This window comes from Protopterus annectens, chromosome 6.part1 (genome assembly GCF_019279795.1).
Source record: "Protopterus annectens isolate FY-2018-M chromosome 6.part1, PAN1.0, whole genome shotgun sequence".
NCBI classification, from domain to species: domain Eukaryota; kingdom Metazoa; phylum Chordata; order Ceratodontiformes; family Protopteridae; genus Protopterus; species Protopterus annectens.
In genome coordinates this window covers 108,346,606-108,372,021 of record NC_056738.1, presented here as the reverse complement: position 1 = coordinate 108,372,021, position 25,416 = coordinate 108,346,606, and the positions used below count along the sequence as shown (strand labels likewise).

Here is a 25,416-nt window from a genome sequence, read left to right as displayed (position 1 = left end):
AACATCATCAGATTATGTTGATCAGTGCTATACTGAACTGATGAATTTTGAATCTGATTTTGACTTTGTTGATGTATAAAGTTTCTAATAAATCCATTTCAAACTCCTAACCTCTGATAGTTAAAAGGCAAGTATCAGATTATGTTGATCAGTGCTATACTGAACTGATGAATTTTGAATCTGATTTTGACTTTGTTGATGTATAAAGTTTCTAATAAATCCATTTCAAACTCCTAACCTCTGATAGTTAAAAGGCAAGTGATATAATGAACTATCACATGGATGAGAACTTTTTTCACTCTTTTTATCCCTACTATTCACTAACCATTAGCACTCCTACAATAAACTGGACTCAGCTTTCCCCGTGGGATGAAGGCCAGTCATAGGAGATCATCATCCAAGCACCTATGTGCATTTTTATTTTATGGCCTTAATCCTTCCACTAGGTGGCTGCATGCATGTTTGCAAATGCAAGGGTATACAAGGCCTTCCCTTGATGGGGTGTACATTCCTGAGCATACAACGCTAGCCTGACAAGGGTCCAAGCATATCCTAACACTGCATGCAAGACTTTCATATGACAGGTGACTGCACTGCAATTAGTTGAGCCTTTTCCCTTTCACCTTGCTAGATCAGCTAATGTTGGCTCTCAGCCCCAGACTCCTTTACATGGCTCCTCCGGTGCCCAAGCTGTTTAGCAAACTAGGGTCTCATGAACCAAATTAGGGCTTTTTAACTTTATGCCACACATCCAGTCTCACAATGATGGGAACTTGATTTAACTTCTCTTTGTACAGTGTACAGTGAAGAAATGAAATGCATCACTACCATGGTGTCTTCCAGTCTCAAAGTAGAGCAAACCAATAGCGATAAATGATAAGAAAACAGGAAAATGTTAGAAGGCTTCTAGGCATCCTTTTTTATATACTTATACTAATTCCTCCTACAACAGGATCTTCTCTTAACAATCTAAACCCATATGACATGCCATAGACTTGGCTGACTGAAGCCACCTGAACATTGCCACATAACTTCTGCTGCTCTTCCCTCTGAAACAAACTGTATTCAAGTCAGGAAACCATCAGATATGCCACCCCCATCAGAAAAGGTACCCTTTTCTGTCACTGGAATAAGGCCTGTGCTGACTCACGAAGTCAGTATAACAGATAAGGTAGACAGGCTGCTGCAATAACAGAAGGCTAGTTTGGCAGTAGTATCTAGTACATAACGTAAGGAATATATGTCCTCCTTTTACAATATATTTCAGCTGCCTGGATATGTGATACAAGGCATTTCCTACATATTACACCTATCCAGAAACTGGTGCAACATATATGCCCCAGTATACAACCAACAGCAACAGTTGCTGACAAAGTCACAGGTTACCATCCAGGTACAGAAAAATGTCACAGACACCTGGCTGTTTCTCTCATTCAGTCATTCCTCTTGTAAACTGTGCTCATTATCCAACCAACTTCCATGCTAGAGGTACAGCTGTCATCTAGGCAAGCTGTTTGCATAAAATATATGGTGATTCCTCTTTTTTTATACTCTCCTCCCTCCTTCCACCACTTGCAAAACATTGACATAGTGATATAGAAGGTAAGAAGATGGCAATGGTGTGTTACATTCCAACACGTGACTCCACAACTGAAATTTTGTTCCTGTATGTGTACACCACTTCGCTTTGGTTTACTATGGTATGCGCAGACATTCTGTCGGCAGCACTGCTGCCGAAAATCAGAATGTCGTGCACAAAACATAAATGGATGGGATAGTCGAACACACTTATGTGAATGCTGTAGTGCATTCGCACAAGTATATTTGACTATCTGCAAGGAGATTGCGGTACAGTGGGGATTGGAAATTCATCCATATCCCCAGTGTAGTGCGATCTCGGAGTTAGAATATATTAGTAGGGGGGGTTTGTAGGGGGCGCAGCTCCCTCACAGGGGGGTGCAGTGGGGCCTGCCCCCCCCCCTGCAAAAACGTGATTTGTCATATAGGAGTCTGATTTACATCAGCTCCTATAGAGCTATCACGTGATGGTTTCGGCCACAATGTCGACTCAAATGTGTCAATCCTTGGGTCGACATTGTGGCAGGTCGGAATGCGTGTTTTCAGGTTTACTATTCGTTGTTTCAAATGGCAAATGTTTTGCCATTCGAACAAACAGTAGTAAACACTTAGCTTTTGTGAGGTCCCCCTGCCTGTGCATGTGCTATCTGTCCACACTGTCAAAAACATATAGAGATGATCATCACTTACTAGCTGCTTATACTGTGGAGACTAGGTAGAGCTATACAAATATATATAAATACACACACACACACACACACACACACACACACACACACACACACACACACACACACACATAAAAGAACATCCCCAAAATTGATAATGTAACCTTTGTTTCAACTCATTACATCCAAACTTGAAATACAAGTTAAGTATGTCGGCAAGCTCAGCAGCTCAACAACTCAACCACTACTCAGCATTACACATCTAATGGTGTAAAGATGTACTGCACTGTACTGTTTTGTGTGTGTGTGTGTGTGTGTGTGTGTGTGTACACCTGCATTTCACAGTTGCTAAATTATAGTGGAAAGGATTAGTGAAGAGAACAAAAATATTCACTGTCTTTTATAGGCACCATTATGCACACAACTGAAATAAAACATAAGTAGCATTTTTCTTGATGAAGCAAAACTCTGTAATTTCACTAAAAACAGGACCTAGCTACACAGTCTCACCTTCAATTACTTCAACAACACTGCAGTTGGGATCAATGCTTCCAATTTGTTTGGGATGAGCTGGATTTGCTTCCACCTTCTCACCAAAGAGTAAAGCTGCAATTTTAAAAACATAATTATACAAATAGATTACAATAATAAAATACAGATTTATATCACACACAGAATACATGATCAGCTTTCCTGTTATAATCTAAATAGTACATTTATTTAACAGTTTTGCAAATGTGAGCTTCCATTTCTTCCTTCCCTAAAGTGCATGTGCACAATGTGTGTGTACCTTTATTTGTACATTTAGTACAACAAATGCATATAAACTCATACATATTTTACATAAACCATTTTTTTTTTTTTGGAAAAGTTAGTCATACGATCATTATCTTGCCAAGCACGTGCTGTATCATATTACTAATACAACATAGCTTGCAGTGAGAAGATCTCAGAGTTTGCAAAATAAAAGTCACATCCCACTGGATAACGGCTTGAAAAGAAGATTAAAAAAAATCCATTCCTTATCATCTTGCAATACATTCACAAACAAAACTAGCAGCGTGAAGGTGAACATGATGGAAAAACTCTTTGTGAAGACTGCTAATATGCAGTTTTCTTGCTTCACTGTTATATTAACACTTTAGTATGATTGTGCATATTTCTTTAGAATAACAGCTTATTTCATTGTGTGTTAAGCTAACAGTATTAGCCTAAGCTAATTAAGGATCATAGTAATGGAGACCACTGCTCAGGACAGATGTTCTTCATGTGCTTTGCCTTTTCTCATAAGCAAGATTCCACTTAAGGTTCCCTTCCAAATAAGGTTCACTGGCACGGGAAAAATTGCTTTTAGGAACCAAACCCTTCAAAATGCAACTGCATTGCATGGAAAAAGTTATGAAGTTAGACAGCTCAGACACTGAAGAAAGCACTTCCATGACAAGTATAAACAAACTACAAAGTAATTTGAACAAGTCTTCCTTAGCAAAGGAATGATAACCCACACAGTGGCTTCGCCATCCCCAAAGTAGCTAGCCCCTGTCACTGGAAAGCTAACACAGAAAGTAACCTCACACAAACTACAACTTTTCTAGCACACTATGTATAGGTTAATTTAGCCATTTTTCACTATCAAAATGGCTACTTTAGAAAACATCAAAGACACAAGATTTACAAACACTGAAGCAGAGTCATCTTGTGTAAACTAAATTCACACAAGAATCGTAAGGTGCAGAGGCTGTAGATAAGCCATACTGCTGTTTTACATTTTTTCAGTCACTGAAACAGAAGTCGAGTGGCACACTTACCTTATCAGATGGTCTTCAGATGAAAGCAAAGCAGCAGTCATGATGAATGGGTTCATCTTATCTCCTGCTGCTTTCTTTGAAACAAAAGTTTCCAGCAGTAACTCAACCTTAACTTCAAGCCTTCACTGCTCAGATAAAAGAGATATGGTGAATACGGTGACACTAGTCTCTCATTCATACTTCAATGTTGGCATGTCTTCCTCAGTTCAACTGAGTGATGGAGTACAGATGTTTAGTAAAACCGGAACATTATGTGAGTAACAGAAAACAAAATGACTGTAGCAGACAGATACGAGTTCAGCAAAAAAGGTGAATCCAGGGCACTAGAATAATCATCTCTAAAAAAAAAAAAAAAAGAGGAAAAAGAAAGTACAGTTGTTTAATTAAACTTACCGTAACAGTAGATGTCCAAATTATCATTGCTGCGTAATCTTAGCTGTATGGGTTATATCCTGCCAAGGATATAACAGCCAGCTAACTTCCAAAGCTGCAGGGCAGTGCAGGACACCTTCCATGAATTCAAACCTTTAGGCAGCTCAAGCTGAGCTGCTTAAAACCACAGGATTGAGCACAAAAGTCCTTCAGAGCATCATGCCAACTGAGAGAAGGAGGCTGAGCCCTGAGAATATATATATATACGTATATATATATATATATATATATATATATATATATACACATATATATATATATATATATATATACACACACACACACATACAAACACACACTAGTGTAATAAAAAATAAATAAAATGTTCATCATATTGATCAATGCTGCATTAGCCTTAGCTATGCAAGTAGAGGTTTACAATCACATAGTCAATCACACTGTGTGCGATTAACGTATGTGTGTAAATCAGATAGCAGAACCATTAATAAAAGACTTTCGGCTTTTCCCGGTTAGGGGTCGCCACAGCGAAACTCCGGTCCGCTCATGATTGGCAGTAGAGTTTTACGGTGCCGAGTTGCCAGCCCGATGCACAACATTCAACGAAGGCACACCCATTCACGCTTGCACCTACCTGCATGCCTTTAATGTCACTTGACCGTGGGGAGGACATGCAGACTCCACACAGAAGACGCTCCACCCGAGAATCGAACGGGAGAACCTCTTGCTGTGAGGCGATAATGCTACCTGCTGCATATATTGTCGAACCTTACAATAGTGAACAGCCGCTATAGCAACGTTTGACAGTGTAGTGCACATCGCACTATAGTGGGGATTGGGAAATGTAACCTTTCCTCAGTGTAGTGCGATCTCGGAGTTTATACATACAAGTAAGGGGGTGGGGGGTGCAGGGGGGCTTGCCCCCCTGCAAACATGTTAAAATATGTTTAGCGGCTATGAACATTTCAGTGAAGTTGAAATGTTCGACATTCGACTTCACTGAACTGCTCAGTTTGGCATTTACTGTGGTCGGTGTTGTGATTTCCGAACATTTTCTTCAGATATCTGCACTTTCGGCCACAGTAGTGTCAAACATGTGATAGTAAACCGTAAGTAGACTATCCTAGCTTACTACATTTGGGAGGTGGAAGCGAAGGGGTCCAGGAGCCCCTGAAGAATGGTCCAACCAAATCCAGATCCAGACCTAGAGAAGGAATCAAGCTTATAGTGTTTTGTACAGTAGACCAAGTTTCTGCTTACAGAACACTTCTAGAATCCAACCCTTTCCAAAAAAGGCACAGAAAAGGCCAAGGCCATGTTAGAGTGCACCTTGACCCTGCCTGGAGGAGTTTTTTGTTGTGGTGAGAATAACAAAACGTAATGTCCCGAGACAACCATTTGAAAATTGGCTGTTATGACACAGCTTGTCCCTTCTTTCCTTCAAAAGAAATGTACACCTGATCCAAAGATCTGAAAGGCTTTGTTCTGAGAAAATAGTACCCGAGTTGTCTATGGACATCCAATGTATGAAATATAACTGTCTCCCTCATTTTTAGGCTCAGGAAAGAAAGCAGCGAGATAGACAGTCTGGCTTCAAGTAAACCCAGATAACACTTTAGGCATAAAAGGAGGATTAGTCTACAAAAAAACACTGTCTCTGTAAAAAATGAGACAAGGCTGACTCACCGTAAGAGCTTGCAAATCAGATACTCTTCTTGAAGAAGTCAGAGCAATCAATAAAACAGTTTTCCATGTTAAGAACCTCAAGTCATTCAGATGAGCTAGTTCAAAATGGAGCAAGTGTTAGCTTCTCTTACACAAAATTAAGATTCCCAAGGAGGAGACACCAGTTTTCTTGGAGGTCTCTTATGCAAAACCCCCTTTAAAAAAACATTTTGACATGAGAATGCATGGAAAGCTGAAGATCCATGAGTAGATATGCTGAAATGGCTGATGAATGAACCTTGACTGAGGAGTAAGAAAGGCCAAAGGATAACTCACACAAATATTGTAAACCCAGTAAAGCACTAGCCCTGAATGGGTGTGGGGTTATGTTGTTGGCACCAACTAGAAAACCTCTTCCATTTGCTAATATATGATTTTCTAACAAATGGTTTTCTTGCTTCCATTAGTACCTGCTGGACGACCTCAGTAAACAGGTGCCTAAAAGGAATTAAGACCCTATTATTCAGGCAGTCAACTGAAGTTGATTGGGTCAGGGTGTATTGAACACCCCAATTATTGTGTGAGTAGATCCACTCTGTGAGGAAATCTGTGGTAATTGCCCCTGGTCATTTTCAAAAGGAGAGAGAACTACTGTTGCCTGATCCAGAAGGGAGTCACCACAATGACCTTGGGTGATTCTTTCTAAATCTTTAGAAGTAGAAATAGACATCACTGGAAATGGTGGAAAAGCATACAGGAACATTTCTGGCTTTCTTGCATGGAGTTCTGAAACAGAATTTTGCCAGCTGACTGTTTAAAGAGGAGACAAAGAGGTCAACTGGACGACATTCCAACAAATGGATCAAATCTTGGAAGAACTCCTGATATAGCTTCCACTCATGGAGGTCTGTCTTTGTCCTGCTCAGCTTGTCTGCCACACAGTTTTGCTCTGACAGGATGCAGAATGCCTATAGAGTGAGACTGTGCTGTGAAGCTACATTGCAAGGTAACATGGCTAATCTGTAAAGGGGGTAAGACCTTCTTCTTCCATGCTTGTTGATGTACCACATGACTGTGGCATTTTATGTAACAACTTGAAGAGGGCTAAATAACCAGAGATGATTCAGTGAGTCGAGTGCCTTGATCAGAGTAAGCATCTCTTTGTCAGTTATGTGCTTGCATCTGTCCTTGGTGTCCAAAATACATGGCACTTTTTTATCACTCTCGAAACTGCTCCCCATGCAAAATCTGAAGCATTTGTAATGACTGACTACTTTGGAACAGAGGGGGAGAATGGAAAACCTGGATTTGGGGAAATGGCTGTCTCCACCAACTGATTTATCTTCTGACAAATCCCAGAACTAGGATTTGAAAAAATAATGGATGTTGGTGCTGGTACCAGAGACTTCAGATAACCGCTGTATATTTCTCATGTGGAGTCTTGCCATGGATATCATGAGAATCACAGATGCCATTAGATCCAAAATCCTGAGGTATTCCTTCTCAGTGACTGAAAACTGACTGGAAAATCATAGAAATAGATCTGGATATATCTAGATGCATTTTCTCCTAGGGAAGAAAAGCTCTTTGAACTGAGGTGTCTAGCAGACATCACAGGAATACAATCATGTGTGATGGAGTCAACATTTTTGAATAATCTGTTGGGATCCCAGTTAGTGTAAAAGATCTCTCACCCAACTGAGAGATTCTTGATATTTTTCAAAAAGACATTGCAAAGATAAGTAGTCATCTAACTATGAAAAAAGTGGATACCCTGTAACTTGCAATGGGGTATAACTGGAGCTAGACAATTTGTGAACACTCTTGGAGGAGTGTGCAGTCCAACAGGTAAGGCAGAGAACTGATAATGTGATTCAGACACAAAAAAACTTATCAAAACAAAGTTGTGGTGTGTCGTCTTCTGACTTCACTACACCCGTTTTTGTTTTCTGTTGCACAAAAAACCAAACTCCTGAAGTCTGGATGAATAGGGATGTGATTATAAGAGCTTTTAAATCTAGTATTAACAGGAAACTAAATTGAGGAAGAAGGGGTCACAAGTTGAGAAGTAAAAGCACTTTGAACATGGGCACCATCATAAATTGGTTTATGAAAAATCCAGAAATGGTCTCCTAGCATTTTCTTTCTTTCTTTGGCACCAAAAACATCCTTGAATAAAAACCTTTCCCAAACTGGGAAGGAGAAATTGTCTCTAGTACTCCCTTAGACAACATATGTTGAAGAACAGGGGAAATAGAGGAGTCTTGTCTGGTGGATGAGGACTTACCCCCTGAAAAAGAGATATTTCCTCCCACTGCCATCTGTAATCTCGATGAATCTTCAAAAGCCATTTGTCTGAAACTATCTCTTGCCAAAGACAGAAGAGCATATTCAAACTTTCTGGAAGGGATGGGCAGAGGGATCAAGGTCCCTTAAATAGTCATCCTAGTTTGTTGGGCTGTCCTCGTTTTTTTATTTGGGGGGGGGGTCCCTGAATTCTTCATGGACCCCCCTTGCCATTTCTTCTTAAACATTTGTTTACATCATTTTGCTGACACTGTTTAATTTGTTTCTTCCCGATATTAGAACCCCTTAGGAAATTTGGAAAAGGAGAGCTGAAAAATCTTAAGAGACTCCCTATGTATCACTATACCCCTCTTGTCACACTTTTTGAAAACCTCTGCAGCTGAGGGACCAAAAACAATCTTTATCCAAAGGAGATTTTCAAATCATATTTTTACATCACTTGTGAGGTTCTGAAAAAGCAGCCAGGCAAACCTCCTCAAAATAGCGCCACTGGCCACAGTCCTGGAAGAAGTATAAAAAGAGTCATACACACACTTTAAACAATGAATGGTGACATGCAAAATGGGTTAAAATAGGTCATTTAAAGCAGATTTTTCCTCAAGAATAAAGTGCAGACAAAACATTATTCATACTTTAACATACCAGCCTAACAATTCAAAACTCTGAAAATCAAATTTGCAGAAGCATACACTTTTTTCCATACTTATCAATAATTTTCCCATCCTTGTCAAAAAAGTGAAGAGGTGGAATTAACTAAAGCTATACCAGTTGGGTCAGGTTTAGGATGAGTGTATAAAAATATAAAAGACCGAGGAACTTTATACAATCTCTCTCTGTCTTTTTAGGAGGTTGCAGGCTATCAGGAAAATTGCAGGCAGTGACACATCCTCCAAAGCTGATGGTACTGGAGGAATGGATGAAGGTTGTGGAAATTCCATCTGTAACAACTCGCAGTATTTTCTGAGGAATAGAGAAGCCTCAGTGTTTTCCCCCTGAAAACACAGGCACATTCTGGAAAAAGTCTCAGAGAAGGAGAATCCCAGACAGAATCCAATACTATGCTCTCCTCTGAGTCTGAATCAGAAATCTGAGGAGAAAACCCTGCATCTGTACCTTCACCTTCCGGTCTAGATTCAGAATCTTGAATCTCTTCTGGAAAAGAGGTATCCCTTTTTCTTTTACCAGAAACCACTTTATAAGAAGAATCAAAAGCCTGAATTAGACTCTGAGCCAGATCTAGTAACCTACTCCTCATAAAAGAAATTTGTGGAGGAATAGATACGTTTCGTTTTCTGTTTCTTTTTGACAGGAAAAATAGGGCCAACAGAGTTGTTAATTGCAGCAGTAGCTTCCCTAGGGATGGGCACAACATTCTGACTAAACAGGGATGCCCTCCCTGTTCCCTTTCCCAGGACCGATAACTGTGGCTCTCCCTTACCCACTGAGGGGACCCCAGCAGCCACAGAACACATGGCTAACCCCCAGTCCATACTAGCTTTAGATGCAACACCAGATGGATCTGGGTTGAAAGAAGAATGGTCTGAGGAACCAGCTTTGTCCAAAGCAGCGTCACCCCTCTTTTAGCTGAGGCAAATCGCTAACCTGCTGTGGTGGCAAAGGCTGTCTGCTTAACTTGTTCTTTTTGAGGCTGAAAGAAGGACTGACTTTGGACCAGTAGTTTGTTCCATAATCAAGTCGAAAATGGCACCTCTTTCCAAGGGAAAGCAGCAGCAGCATAAGCCGGTAAAAATTAAAAGTCACTCCTTCCCATAAAAACATAAGTAAAATCACTTTAATACACTTTGTCAGTCCCAAAAAGTACAATAAATAAGCAGGAACCCACATTAAAACAACAGTTTTTTTATGTGAAAGGTTTCTAACCAAAAGGAACTTATCTGCTCAGCACAGGAACAGCATGAGCTGACTGATGAACCTTGAAAGCCCACAGAGGAATGCATGTTAACAACGTGAGGTGCACCTAAGTTAGGTTTCATTGCTGGCAACAGTGTTGCCAGCCAGGAAACTGTGTAAGCGAACACTGATAAATTTCTGTTTAAAGCAGTGCACCTACAGTCCGCAAACTTGTGTGGAATGCCATAATGACCACCAGGGCTTCACAGATAGCTGTGAATCTGTTAGTGCAACATACTCCACAAAGCCAATGTAATGCGGGGACAGTTAACTAGAAATAGGGACATATTTGCCATAGATGTTGCACAGACATAGTAGAATGAAGCTGAAACATACCGGTCATCCTCTTTTAGCAAGATATGTGGACAAATGAATACATAATGGGGGAAAATGGTCCAAAATAGGGGCACATTTTAAATTTAGAAATTTAAATAGATTGCACATGGTTAGTATGAACTTACTGAAGAACATGGTCTGAAACTCAAATGTCAGTCATCAGTTTCTGACTTCACTCTGCAATGACATGCCAATGATTTGCCCGATAACAAAAATGTTATGGGGAAAAGATCACAAATATGTGACAAAAACTGGGCATTCTGCACAAATCAGGACAGTTGAGAGGTATACACTCAAATGTATGTAATAGTGAGTCACATCAGTCCAGAGATCATCCCAGTGATCTGGCACAAAGCAACAAATTTGTTAAGGCAAACATGTGGACATCCTGGGAATATCTGGACAGTCGAGAGGTATGAATGTGAAGTATATGGTCTAACCATAGTACAGGAAAGTGTACCTACAGAGTATTGTGATATCCCATTCCTTGCATTCTGTACTGAAGTTGTGTTAATGATCTGTAACAGTACGTGGAATGCCATGTAAAATGATTACTCAGGGGAAGTGTGTGTACTGAACAGGGACACACAGATGAATTATAGGAATGAACACAGGGAAACAGGACATGTGAAACTCCTGGTCCAAGCAGACAAGTGGAGTACCTCAGGGTTCAGTCCTGGGACCACTCTTGTTTGGCATCTACTTCTCTGAAGTACAGGCCAACACTAAGGGACTCTGGCTAACAAAGTCTGCAGATGACTGCAAACTGGGAGCCATTATTGAATCCCCAAATGATGTGGATATTCTACAAAAGGTCCTTACAGAAACAGATGCCTGGTGCCAGAGCCATGGGCTCAAGCTTAATGCCACGAAATGTACAGTTATCCTCTTTGGAAAAAAACATGTACCCATGAACTACTACATAGGTGGCAGGACACTAAACATCGAAAGTGTGATGAGAGACTTAGGGACACAAGTGGACAGTGGTCTCACTTTCGATAACCACATCGCCACAACAGTCAGGAAATCCTTCTACGTGGCACACCTCATCACCAAGGGCTTTTCATCCAAAAAAAAAGGAGGTCATTGTCCGACTGTACTCATCCCTTATTACACCCATTATAGAGTATAATGCCCCATTTGGTATGTACCTCACAAGACATCTGCAACAGCTGGAAAGGCCACAGAAATACCTCACTAAAAGAATCACAGGCCTAAAGCAGATGCCATATGCTGACAGTCTAAAAAAACTCCAGCTATACTCTGTGGCATATCATCTACTCAGAGGCGATCTCTCTTAACATACAAGGCCATGTCAAACCCTGAGCTGTTGGACATGCTCCACTTAAAGAAATCCCAATCCCTCAGAGCCACATGCTCCAGGGATCTACACCTTATCATCACAATGAACAAAACATACTGGAGGGATAGGTTCCTGACCCAGAGACTCCCCATACTCTGGAATAGACTGCCCATACATGTCAAGCAGAGCACCTCATTGGCCCTCTTCAAAAGAAACCTTGATGATTGGATGGAAGATAGGAAATTCACCCCGGGGCCCAGAGAAGTAAATATTGTGGGAAAAAATTTCCAGGGAATTGTTACGGCTAGGCTTACATAGGCCTTAGGGCCGACAGCCTAGTACCAACCTATGAACCTTCATGCACAGCAGATAAGGGCATGTCAATGGAAGATGGCTGCAGCAGCAACACCAAGAATATATCCATATGATACAATACAGACTGTACAGTGAAAATGTGTTGTCTGTGACTGTCACACAAGGTGACATAACAATGGGGAGGATGTGTGTGAGTGCATATTGTGAAGCTGTGCAAACTGATATGCCTGAATAGGAGTGTAGTCTCAGCAGAGGTCTCCAGAGCAAGGTGGCCACAGGTAAAGGATCATGGAAAACACTACAAGAAACAACCACAATCATGGACAATATCAGAATAATACCACCACTAATCCCATGCCTCTGACATAATATATGTGATGTGGAGTGATAACAGATGAGGCTGCACACACACACACACACACACACACACACACACACACACACACACACACACACACACACACGAACAACTATTATGATAAATCCACACACTATGAGGGTAACATGCACATTTGTCCTGGCACTATAATATCTGTAGGAGGTGTTAGGAAGGACACTGCTATACCTGCATGTGACAGTATGGGCAATACAGACAAGTTGCCTTGTGTGCATGGCATACATATATGTGTGTGTGTGTGTGTGTGTGTGTATATAAATATATATATATATATGTGTGTATAAGTACACACACACACACACACACATATATATATATATATATATATATATACACACACACACACACACACACACATATATATATATATATATATATATATATACACACACACACACATATATATATATATATATATATATATACACACACACACACACACACACACACATATATATATATATATATATATATATATATATATATGGCACAATCCACACTGTCACAAATGATATACATGCCATTAATGTTGTCAAACACCTATGTATGTAATGTGTGCATAAGCAGAACAGGTAGCACACATGCATACAGTATAGTGTAACAATCTGACTGGCATTCTGCACCATCAGACAGTCATATATTTGCACAGAAAGAATACCTAGGTATGGCCAATAAGCTGTTTGGCAGCGCACTGTGACAAAGGTGGTATACTAGAGTTACACAACACTGGAATATGTGCAAGGAGGTACATGAAGAAGGCTGGATTGTACAGTTATTGATGTAATGAAGGCTGGGAACCATGAAGGTATTATGGCCTCTGATGTGCATGCACGTCACATAACCAGTACTTGTGTTATATTGAAGGGAGTAGTCAGCACTGTGACCACATGCTGGTGGATGCACCACTAACCATCTAACCCAGGACACAAGTCACATACCTATTGGTCTGATAATAGGGTGTGATATCCACATCATATCAGGTGGTGTGTTTCTTTCCCATTTCAACAAATCCCTCCATATTTCTTGTCAATGCAGGTGTTGTCATGGCTGTGGCAGCAGTTTTTGGTATGTGTTGATACTGTCTGTATTATACTATCACAGTTGGAGTCAATGACTGTCCACAATCTGTGTCCTTCAGGCAGCTGTTTGGACACAGCAGGTGTATGTCATCTGTGATGTCCATCATTTAACTAATGAGCAGTAAAGGGCCTAGCAGACACCCCTGATGTACCGACCCGATCACTGGACCTGAGATACAAGTCACATCACACATTTCAACATAGTGCGATGCCAAGTAAGCCATACACTGGTCTACCCATTTGGTGATACAGCTGTTTATGGCCACAAATGACGGTGTTGATTGAATACCTCAGTGTGGATTTGTGTCAAATGCCTTGACCTGGTCAAGTTCCACAAGATGATACTGTTGTCATCATGCATGCCCTCGATGACCTCTTTGAGGGCATCTCTCAGATGTAACACACTAGATGTAGCATTAATAACTTGCACAGGTCTGTTGCACACACCTAGAATATTACTAGTGTACATTTAGAAGAGGTCTATGATGATATGTTGGTGTCCACCTCAGTCAAGAAAAGTCTGGATTTCTCTATACATGCATGCATGCACCAGGTGCTGTATCCCCAACTCAGGTGGAAGCATGCTGATGCACATCCTTGTATGGGAACAAAGATTGTGTGGCTGGTGTGCTGAACTGTGTATTCAACCATATCAGGAAGGTGCATGTGCTGAGTTATGCCATTGGTGATCTGTGATGTTGTCACAGCCCATTGATTACATGTGACAGGCCTGGATGAAGGAAAGACAGTGCATATTGCCTGTTGTGATCTGGCCTAGAGTTTTGACACAACCCCCCATGCAAGTATCATTAAGAAAACCTCCAAGCTGAGGATTAGCCTTATGTCAGTTGATGGGTAACCAACTGGCTTACTGACAGAAGACATCATGTGAAAGTTGGTGAATCAACCTATACCAGTAGAGCTGTCACCATTGGCAAACCCCAGGGATATGTGCTTGGACCTTCACAGTTTGAATTCTTATTTCTTGACAGTTCAGGCTAAAGTATATGGCCTTTCCATTACCAAGTTTGCTGATTCTTGCATATTATGTGCAATCATTGCATCCACCAATGGTGATAACATAGTAGAGGAGTAGCTAACACACACAACTGAATGGTGATGGAGGCACATGATCTACAAATAAATGCAAAAATGTGTGTTTGTAATGTTATCCATCTGAAAAGCGGAATTCCATGTTAATCACAGCATTGACAACAGTCCTGCTATGCAGAAGCCCAGTGATGCAAGCACTAGGAGCACATGTCGATAGCACTCTGAACTTTGACCACTAAGTGTCCACTCTGGTACTGAAAGACTATGTTGTGCACATCATAAATCACGCCATCATATTGAGATCTTAGAATTGTATGAAAGCACTGTAGTCGAACCTCATCACGGCACTAATAGAGTATAATGCTCTCTTTTTCATGTACCTCACCAGACACATGTAAGCAGCTGGAGTGACCACAGGGCTTTCTCAGCAAGATAACACAGGACCTACAAACCATGCCATGATGGTATGTGAACAGATTAAAAGTCATGTCACTCTAATCTTTATTATGTAGGATGAGTTGACTTCTATCTGGCCTCCAGGCCAACCTTTGACCCTGCCCTTGTGGGAGTACTGCATATCCAGAAATCTGATACAGCTGATGACATCAGCAGTGTCTGCTATAAAATGCTCTGTAATATCAAGCAACAGCTTACACACACACACACACACACACACACACACACACACACACACACACACACACACACACACACTCTCACACACGCACACACACCTGCAGTGAGAATAGAATCCCTACCTATTTAAGTACACAGACTACATAACACAGTACTTTATGCAAGCGCCTCAGCTCAAATCCAACTGGGAGTGTCTCAGACAACACTTTATAGCTGATGACATCGGCAGTGTCTGTTGAGGAGAGTACAACAATGTCCCACATGTTGGTTTAAAATGCTCTCTGTAATGCTGTAATGTCAAGCAACAGCTTACACACAAACACACACACACACTTGACTGCAGTGAGAATAGAACCTCTACCTATTTAAGTATATAGACAACAGAACAAAGTACTTTATGCAAGCGCCGGAGTGTCTCAGACAATACTTTACATCTGATGTCTGTTGAGGAGACTACAACAATGTCCCACATGCTGGTGTAAAATGCTCTCTGTAATGTTGTAATGTCAAGCAACAGCTTACACACACACACACACACACACACACACACACACACAGTTGACTACAGTGAGAATAGAACCCCTACCTAAGTACACAGACTACAGAACTTTACACAAACACCATGGTACAAGTCTGACTTTTACAAGACTACAGGTGAGCTAATAGTAGATGACACCAGCAGGTTATGTAAGGAATAAGAGTTTGGGTGGGTTGTATAAAATGGGCGTGTATGCATCTGCAAAAATCAAAACACTGTCAATCCTTGGGTATTGGAGCAGTAACTGTGGGATATACACTTCTGCTCTTCTGTGTAGACAGACACACACACCCAGTTGACTGCAGTAAGAACAGAACCCCTACCTATCTAAGTACACAGACTACAGAACTCAGTGCTTTACGCAAGTGCCATGGCACAAGTCTGACTTTTACAGTGTTGCAGGCCAACTTAAGAGTGGATGACATCAGCGGTGCATGTTGGAGTGAAGAAGTTGGAAGGCCTGCATGAAATGGATCTGTAGGCATGTGCAAGTATCAAAATACTGTCAACTGATGGGACTGGAGCGGTAACTACGCGATACACACTTTTCTCTTCTGACTTTTACAAGACTACAGGTGAACTTATAGTAGATGACATCAACAGGCCATGTGGGAGACAAAATGTTGGGTCCTGCATAGGTTTATAGCTTTATATGTACAGAGAAAGCTACTAGCCTAATGACCCTATGGTGTTTAAAAGCCTAGCCGTGTAAATACACAAGTACTCCTATTGAGCAGAGTTGGATGGTCATTGTTAGAGCGATTTTGTGATCAGAACCAACTGTCCCTGTTCATGAGGGACATAGGTGTCATCTCAGAGGTGACTTTACAATCACCCAACCAGCAGTTAAGGTTGTGCTTGGACAGGGTCATTGTGGAGCACTGATTTACATACAGTGGGAGCCTGTTACAGAGGTGTGTGAGTTGTTGGGGGATATATCTGTCTCATTAGCTTGTTCTGTTTATGTCACAAGCTAGGTTGAGAACCATGGGCCAAGTTTATCTTTTCCCATTTGATTTGCAGATGTGCAGCACGTCCAGTAGGGTAGGGTCTGAGATTGCTCTGTAAGGCAAGCATAGGTCACCTCTCAGCAGCCTGCATGATACTGAGTACATCAACAGGTCTTTCAGTCTTTCCATGTATGTCATGTTTGGAGGCTCTGGAGTCTCCCAGACACAACCCTGTGTTTTCTCCAATTGCTGCCTGTGTCTGGTGAGGTATGGACAGAAGGGAGTATTGTAACTCAGTTGGTGGTCTGATAAGGGTAGAGAACAACAGAGGTATGACTACCCTGTCTTGGATGTGATATCCACATATATGATGTGCTCAATTCAGAATGTGTGTGGCACCACTATGGACACATAGTGATGAAAGTGTAGATTGCTATCAACATGTGTTCTCACGTCTCACAACACTGTGTTTGAACTTAGAGGGGTACTATGCATATCAGCAGGGTACTTCATTGCCAAAGGGGAGAATGAGCCATTGTATGCTTTAAGGTTCAGTCCGTGAGTTTGGTACCAATCATTTGTGTGTGGCAGCCCCTTCTATAATATGTTACCATCAATCATCTGCAAACTTGGTGAACCACAGGCCATCTACCATTGCCTGTCCTTCAGAGAAGCAGTATGCAAACAGTTGAGGGCCCGGCACAGATCCCTGTGGTATTCTAATGGTAACTGTCTACTGGTGGAGGTGCAGTCCCCAACTTTGAGTGTGTGTGTTATGTCAGTAAGCCAGTTGCCTATCCCTTACTACTGTATGGCTTAATTCCCACATGGGAGATATTCACTATGACACATGAATGGGGGGATAGTGTCAAAGACCTTGGATAACTCAACATAGGGGGTATGTCCTGTTTTCCCCTCATCCAGGTCTGTGGGGTCAGTATCTAGGAAGTCCACAAGGTTCAATAAGCAAGATCTACCCTTGACAAAAACAAAATGTGCAGGGTCAAGTGTGTTGAAGGTCAACTATGTCCCTGTGGATATGGTCCATGCTGACTCCTTCCCTAGCCTTGCAGATAAGTGTTTTTAGGCATATGGGTCAATCGTTGTAGTTCTGCAGGTTACCAGATTGATGTGCATTGCACATCACACAACATTTGATATTACATTTTGTACCGTGGTTGATACGTGTGTGGAAAAAGTAATGAAGCACCAGGTTGCAGTGCTTGGAGGGGGGGGGGGTGGCAACAGATGGATGTACTGTAAGTATGTGACATACTGTTAGACAGGGCCCTCAGTTTGTAATGTTTACACATGTAATTTCATGTCATACAGAAGGAATGGACAGTAAACAACAGTAATACAGCATGACATGTACATTTCCATAGCGTGGCGAGCAGTGGGTTTGCTTGACGGTTAGCAAAGGGCATACGCATGCGAGATGCACATGTTTGTGCATAGGTAAACAGTGTGCAAATGGAACCACACTGCTAAAGTCTGCCAGTCAGTATTGAGTCTATGAAATACACCTGCTAATTAACTGACTCTGTGGCAGCAAGTGTTAATGCAGTGATACATTCCTTGTTGGGGCCAGATGGTACTGAGTTCGAATATGGGTGCATCTAACACTTTTAAATACATTTACATATATTGTCGCCTTACCTAATGTTTAACTATATTGCCACCATTCCCTGTTTTGGTTTGGGATGTGCACCTTTGTGCAAAAATGGCTTAAAGAGATGACATGGGTAGATAAGGCAGTAGTGGAATGGGGAGCAAGCTGGAGGAAGAACAAAGGGCAAACGGCAGGAATGTGCAGACGGGAGATAGGAAAGAACCACAGCAATCCATTTCTTTAACAGCGTACAGTGAACATATGTGGAAAATATTAACTGAATTTTGACCATCACCTCCAGAGAGAGGGGTAACCACAACACAATCATGTTGTATAGCCAATTGGACTGAATCAAGTATATCAAGAAGACACGTGTGCGAAATGGAGAGCTATGTATGGGACTTTTTTTTTTTTTTTTTGGGACAGGTGCACATTTGTTTTGGCAAGAGAGAGGAATGTTGGACAAGGGATGTAGGAATGTCTGAGACAGGTAAGTTGGGTAGGTCAAGAAGCAACTGCAGACAGACAAGACAAACAAGACAAGAGACATGGATGGTCATGGACACTGGGGACATCCCAAACTCATGGCCATAAAGCTGGGTGACAGTGAGAATCGAATCCTCACCCACTGAACTGTCATCACTGTCACCTCACTCCGCCACTGGCTGGAGTGCTTGATGCCTCCTTCTCCTCCTCCTGATGCTACATAAAATGAGGGAAAGCAGCTTCTCCAGCCAGAGTAGGAGTGTACAAAGAGTGTGGCACACAACTCTACACACTATTCCTGGAAACTCAGTGGGGGTGATAAAATCACCTCTGCCACTTCTCCAGGAGGGAACCACTGGACCAGCCTCTGGGGCAGGACTATCTGAGGGGACAGGTAGTGTAGGGGCAGCAGAGCGGTGCGGCCAGGCTGGCTACCAGACGTGCTAGGCAACAGTGCTGGAGCTGGTGGAGGAGGGGCAAGCGGATGCTGTGGGGCAGGCCTACCCCGCTATGCTGTGGAACCATTAGTGATGTGATACAAATGGATGACATGTACATATTTTGACGACACATAATAAAATTAAAAAAATAAATAAATAAAATAAAATACAAATAAAATAAAAATGAGATATGAGGGTTGGGGTGAAAGAAAAAAAAGATAAAGTTAGTACTTCATATGTGACATAGAATACATTAATACAACTATTTGACTCTATTATCTTAACTTTTAAGACTATCACACCTCCTAACAGATAACGTACCTTTAAGACTACCAGCTCCTAACAGGTGCACACTATACTATAGACTGCAGCAAGTACTCCCTGACATGTGCATATACTGCACATATACATGCTCCAATTATACAGAATACAGTTTATATCACTGCATTTGTGCCACTGGTATAGAGGTTTTAATTTAATTTAAATATAACTGAAGAACATGGCTCTCAACTGTCCAGATTTTTGACGCATATTTTTGCTCTGTTCCTCATAATTTGTGGTTTTCTAGAAGTCACTAAATAATGACAGACATGTGAGTTTCATGCTGCAGATCCTTTAACATGCATGCTAATTGAAAACATATTGTTACAGCAACTTTCTAAGTTTATAAGTGCAATATTTAAAATTTGTTCCTATTTTTGGGCCTTTGTCCCCCCCATCATTTTTGGCTTTACCCAGATTTGTAGTGGTAAGAAGTTGAGAGGTATGCTGAAGAATTAACAGTACTGTATAGTTGGGAAGTGTGGAATCTGAACTCACAACCTCTGACTAAAGTCTATATTATACTCTTGGTTTGTGCTATAACCTAATGCATGCATACATGCTTTTACAGTTGAGATATGCATGCTCAATTTTATGCAACTCTATAAAATACCAAATAAGCTACATTTAAAGTTTAATGCTACAATAACACTACTCTTCTGCTGCATATATTCCATATGCTTCCCTCATCATCCCCAGTCTAGCCCCATGGGTTCAGGTATTGACCTTCTAGTCCATGGCAACTGTAGAAAAAACAGAAGAGAACAGAATACCAGTCTTGCCTATTTAAGCTAGCTAATATTTAAGTCTTAAAAGTACTCTCTGTAGTGTATACTTACAGAAGTGTGTGATGTTCACAGTCCTAAATTCCTAAATCCAAGCACCAAGGGTATCCCACTTCCTCCGCAGTAGGTCACTGAAACGATGTCTACATTGGTCACCAATGTGCAGGATACTGGTGGCACTGGATACAGGCCGGGCTAAACTATCCCAAGCTTCTGACTTATACTAGGATCCAGAATAGTCTCCCTGCTGAAGCCTGGCACTGTAATTCTTAACTAGGAGTCTAATAAAAATCTTGGACCCCTGGACACCCCATCTCTGTGCCCTAAACCTGACACCTTCTCCACAAACGCCTGCCATGTCTACCACAGATCAAGAGCAATGGAGAGTGATGGTTTCACACCAATTTCAGTTATCGCATATACTGGGAGTGCACACACTGCTTGAAACTGTTGCACTCCTACCATCACTCAAACACATTGCTTGGCATTGTACACCTCTGAGCACCACATTTGCACAATGGTAAGTGGAGGGCAACAGTGCCAAGTAGTGAAACATTACATAACTGCAGCTGCAATTTCAAGATTACATGCATGTACAGGCAGTTGTGTATGTGTATTAGGCAAAGGTGAAGGCCATGCCAGTCCAGATAACAGAAATTATACTTACAGGAATATAGTACACAGTATACCTACAGTCATATATCTAATAATAAATACGAAAATATAAAGATATATACAGAAATAGCTGACACAATACTGGTGTGTCAGCCCTCATACATATAAATTCATATCAGCTCCATTAATTATGTCAAGTGTTATAAGTGAAACGGACTATACTGGCTAATGGAACAAAAATAAAAGTGTAATGGAATATGCTGAATTCGAACCCAAGACCATGTGTATATCAGTTCTACACTTACACCTGTTGCCACTAGAAGGTTGAGAAACAATTGTCGATGTTGCAATTCATTGCTATAAACTGCAATGTCACAACAATAAAACAGAGGTTGCAAACATTGTACTAGAACCCAGGACCATCTGTACTTCAGTCCTACACTTACACCTGCTGCCACAGGACTAGTTACATGACATTCCCTATTTTACTAATCATTCTTAAGGTCTCTGTGTTAATTGCAGCTCGACGTCGCTTAGTGGGTTTGCATGATGCTCAAAAGTATTAATTGAATGCATTCAGTTTCTATTTTTCGCTGTCTGGGTCCTGTCTGCTTCCTGGGTGAGTCAGTTGTCCCGTTTGTGCACTGCCTCGCTTCACACAAACCAGATAAGCATAGCCAGAGCTGACATTCCTTTTGTCTCCATCTCCTGTGTTGGCTTTAAGCGGCACAACGAACAAACATTGCTTCCTAGGTTCATAGGTTGGTACTAGGCTGACGGCCCTAGGGCCTATACAAGCCTAGCCATAACAATTCTCTGGCTATTTCTTCCCACAATATTTACTTCCCTGGACCCATCTAGCAGGGTGACTGAAGTGATCACTGGGGTGAATTTCCTATCTCCCATCCAGTCGTCAAGGTTCCTTTTGAAGAGGGCCAAAGAAGCGTTCTGCTTGACATGTATGGGCAGTCTATTCCAGAGTCTGTGGTGTCTCTGGGTCAGGAAACTATCTCTCCAGCATGTTTTGTTCATTGGGATGACAAGGTTTAGATCCCTGGAGCTTGTGTCTCTGAGAGATTGGGATTTCTTTAAGTGTAGCATGTCCAACAGCTCTGGGTTTGGCATGGCCTTGAATGTTAAGCAGAGATCGCCTCTGAGTAGACCATATGAGACAGAGTATAGCTGGAGTTTTTTAGACGGTCAGCATAGGGCATCTGCTTTAGGCCTGTGATTCTTTTAGTGAGGTATTTCTGTGGCCTTTCCAGTTGTTGCAGATGTCTTGAGAGGTACATATCAAACGGGGCGTTGTATTCTATAATGGGTCTAATGAGGGATGAGTACAGTGGGACAATGACCTCCTTATTTCCGGATGAAAAGCCCTTAGTGATGAGGTGTGCCACATAGAAGGACTTCCTGACTGTTGTGGCGATGTGGTTATTGAAGGTGCGACCACTGTCCACCTGTGTCCCTAAGTCTCTTATCGCACTTTCAGTGTTTAGTGTACTGCCACCTATGTGGTAATTCAAGGGTACATGTTTTTTCCCAAAGGGGATAACTATACATTTCTTAGCATTGAGCTTGAGCCCACGGCTCTGGCACCAAGCATCTGTTTCTGTAAGGCCCTTTTGTAGAATATCCACATAATTTGGGGATTCAATAATGGCTCCCAGTTTGCAGTTTTCTGCAAACTTTGTTAGCCAGAGTCCCTTAATGTTGGCCTGTACTTCAGAGAAGTAGATGCCAAACAAGAGAGGTCCCAGGACTGAACCCTGAGGTACTCCCCTTGTCATGGGCTGGATTTGGAGTCAGCTACTTTTACAGTGTGGGTTCTATCAGTAAGCCAGTTGGCAATCCATTGAGTGACGTACGGATTAATGCCCAGCTTAGTAAGTTCATCTATGATTCCAGAGTGGGGATGGTGTTGAAGGCCTTGGCGAGGTCCAGACGGGCTGCGTGGACTGCCTTACCCTCGTCCACAGCTCTGGAGGCTGAATCGAAGAAGTCAATCAGGTTCAGGAGACAAGATCGGCCCTTCACGAACCCAAACTGGGTGGGGTCCAATGTTTGAAGGTTGCCAATGTCTTTGTTTATAAGTTCCATGATAATATGTTCCATGGCCTTGCAGATCAGGCTCGTCAGACGGATGGGACAGTAGTTCGCGGGATCCAAGGTGGATCCCCCCTTGTGGAGTGGGTTAACTGTAGCTGTGCGCCACTCGGTGGGCATGAAGCCCAACAACAGTCAATAAAAAAAGAAAAAAAGAAAGGTAGTCAAAATGAGGAAAATGAATCTATGACAGACACACTAAAAAAATGTTGGTACACATGAGATATTTCTACATAGGTCTGGATTTGAACTCTCACTGCAAAGCACCTTCAGAACACAGAATGGGTGCCTTATCCCACTTTACCACACATACAGTTTTGCAGCAAAGAGCTTAAATCAATATGCACACAACCAAATGCAACAGAATCGACATTGATATCAAATCATACAACTGTTATTTGTTCATGTATTATTTTTGGATGTATAGTGCACCAACTAATCACACAACCTGCTATGATTATTGCTTGCAAATATAGAGTGCTGCCTTACATTTCTGTGTTTGTTGGCCATTCTTCATTTATCTGTGCAGTACTTTGAGACATGCAGTGTGTAAGCCATTCTATATCGTTGGCGTTAAAATGTGGAGGATATTAAGTGGAAATATCATATGCAGTTGTCAACAAATGAAGGGTGGGTTGGATGTTAAGGAAGACAACCTGTGACCTGTGTGCTGCTTACTTAAAATTTCAACCTTACATCTAACCTGATACACCCAGTGGAATTAAGGCAGCCTGCAGTGCTGTTGTATCTTCCTTCTTCCAACCACTAATCATTAACAGTTGCAATCCATTAAAACAAAACACTGAGGGAATGCCTGCACTATGTTTACATCTCTTAAGCAGATTCAATTTTTTTGGAGTCAGCAGTTCTAATGGGTTCACACCTCATTTGCATCTTAACAGTGCTGACAGCCCTGAATCTACACCATACAAAACAGCAACCGTGTAGCTAAGCAAATTGATGGTGAGGAGACTTGTTTGTGTTGGAAAGACTGCACATAATACTATTTCTTCAGGATATATCTGTACAGAGAAGTACTGAACTTCAGAAGGTATGCTTCCATTTGGTCAACTATATAACGCATATGCTGGATCGTATTTAAGAAAAATGTGAAGCAAGGGGTTTTAAAACTTTTAACTGTATGCATTAGTTAGAAGTGTACTGATGTTATGGGCATGTTTGCCAAGCCACTTCAGAGGTATATATGATTGACAATAAATTAAAATTGAATGATGTGTGGTAAATATGTATAAATGTTTCAGGGACAGTTCCTTTGATAGCACTTTTAGCAGTTCAAAGATGGTTTGTTAGCAGACTGTAATTCTCCTGTGTTTTTTTTTTGGAGGGGGGCAAAGATGAGTTAATGTTATGGCACAAACAATGGTACACTATTCTTTTGGGGTGGGGAATAAAGGTAAGTTAATGTTATGGCACAAACAAGGGTATACTTTTCATTGGGGGGACAAAGGTGAGTTAATATTACAGCACAAACAAGGATATGTTAATCTCCTTGTTTTGCATCCTGCTTGTTGGTTGTATTTCACATCTCTAGATTGTTTTATGTTTCACCAGTGAGTAACACCAAGTGGCTACCTTTTCTGTTTGTTCTGTACAGAATTATTTTGTAGTTATGTGATACTTATGTGTATTATCCTTCTGCTGTCTTTTAGGACACCTAGGAGTATACCAGCCAGGCATGTCAATCCTCAGAGACCCCCCCCCTTTCACCGATGCTGAGATCCAGGTGATTGTGGATGTCTTTGGGTAACATGGTGCTTTTCTGCTGGAAAGGGAATGGGGACATATGGCATGTAGGCTGCAAACATGGCACCAGATAGTAGCTGACGTGAATGCCATGGGTGGCCACTGCAGGATATACGAGCAGATGTGCCACAGAACCACTGACATGGTCACATCTGCATGGAGGAGAGCAGCTGCAGTGGGCTGTGACCAGATGGTTACCGGAGGAACCACCAATAACCAATAAAGAGTTCCTGGCCAATATCAGGGATCCAGACAGCTCCCAGGAGAGTGCAGTACAGCATGTGGTGGATGTCAGAGCAACAGTTTCAGAAACAGCAAGCACGTCCCAGGAGGAGCTTCCAGGTAGGCATTGG

General features: G+C 41.6%; 1 protein-coding gene across 6 annotated transcripts in view; it reads right to left on the bottom strand.

Moving 5' to 3' along the window:
• The window catches only part of PDK1 (pyruvate dehydrogenase kinase 1), a 1,069,548-nt gene that overhangs the window by 471,635 nt on the left and 572,497 nt on the right, over window positions 1-25,416 (bottom strand). For all 6 annotated transcript variants that reach the window (XM_044075547.1, XM_044075543.1, XM_044075544.1 and 3 more), the window contains one exon: window positions 2,757-2,852. In XM_044075547.1, coding sequence (XP_043931482.1) covers window positions 2,757-2,852 — 96 coding nt within the window. The remainder of the gene's footprint in view (window positions 1-2,756; window positions 2,853-25,416) is intronic.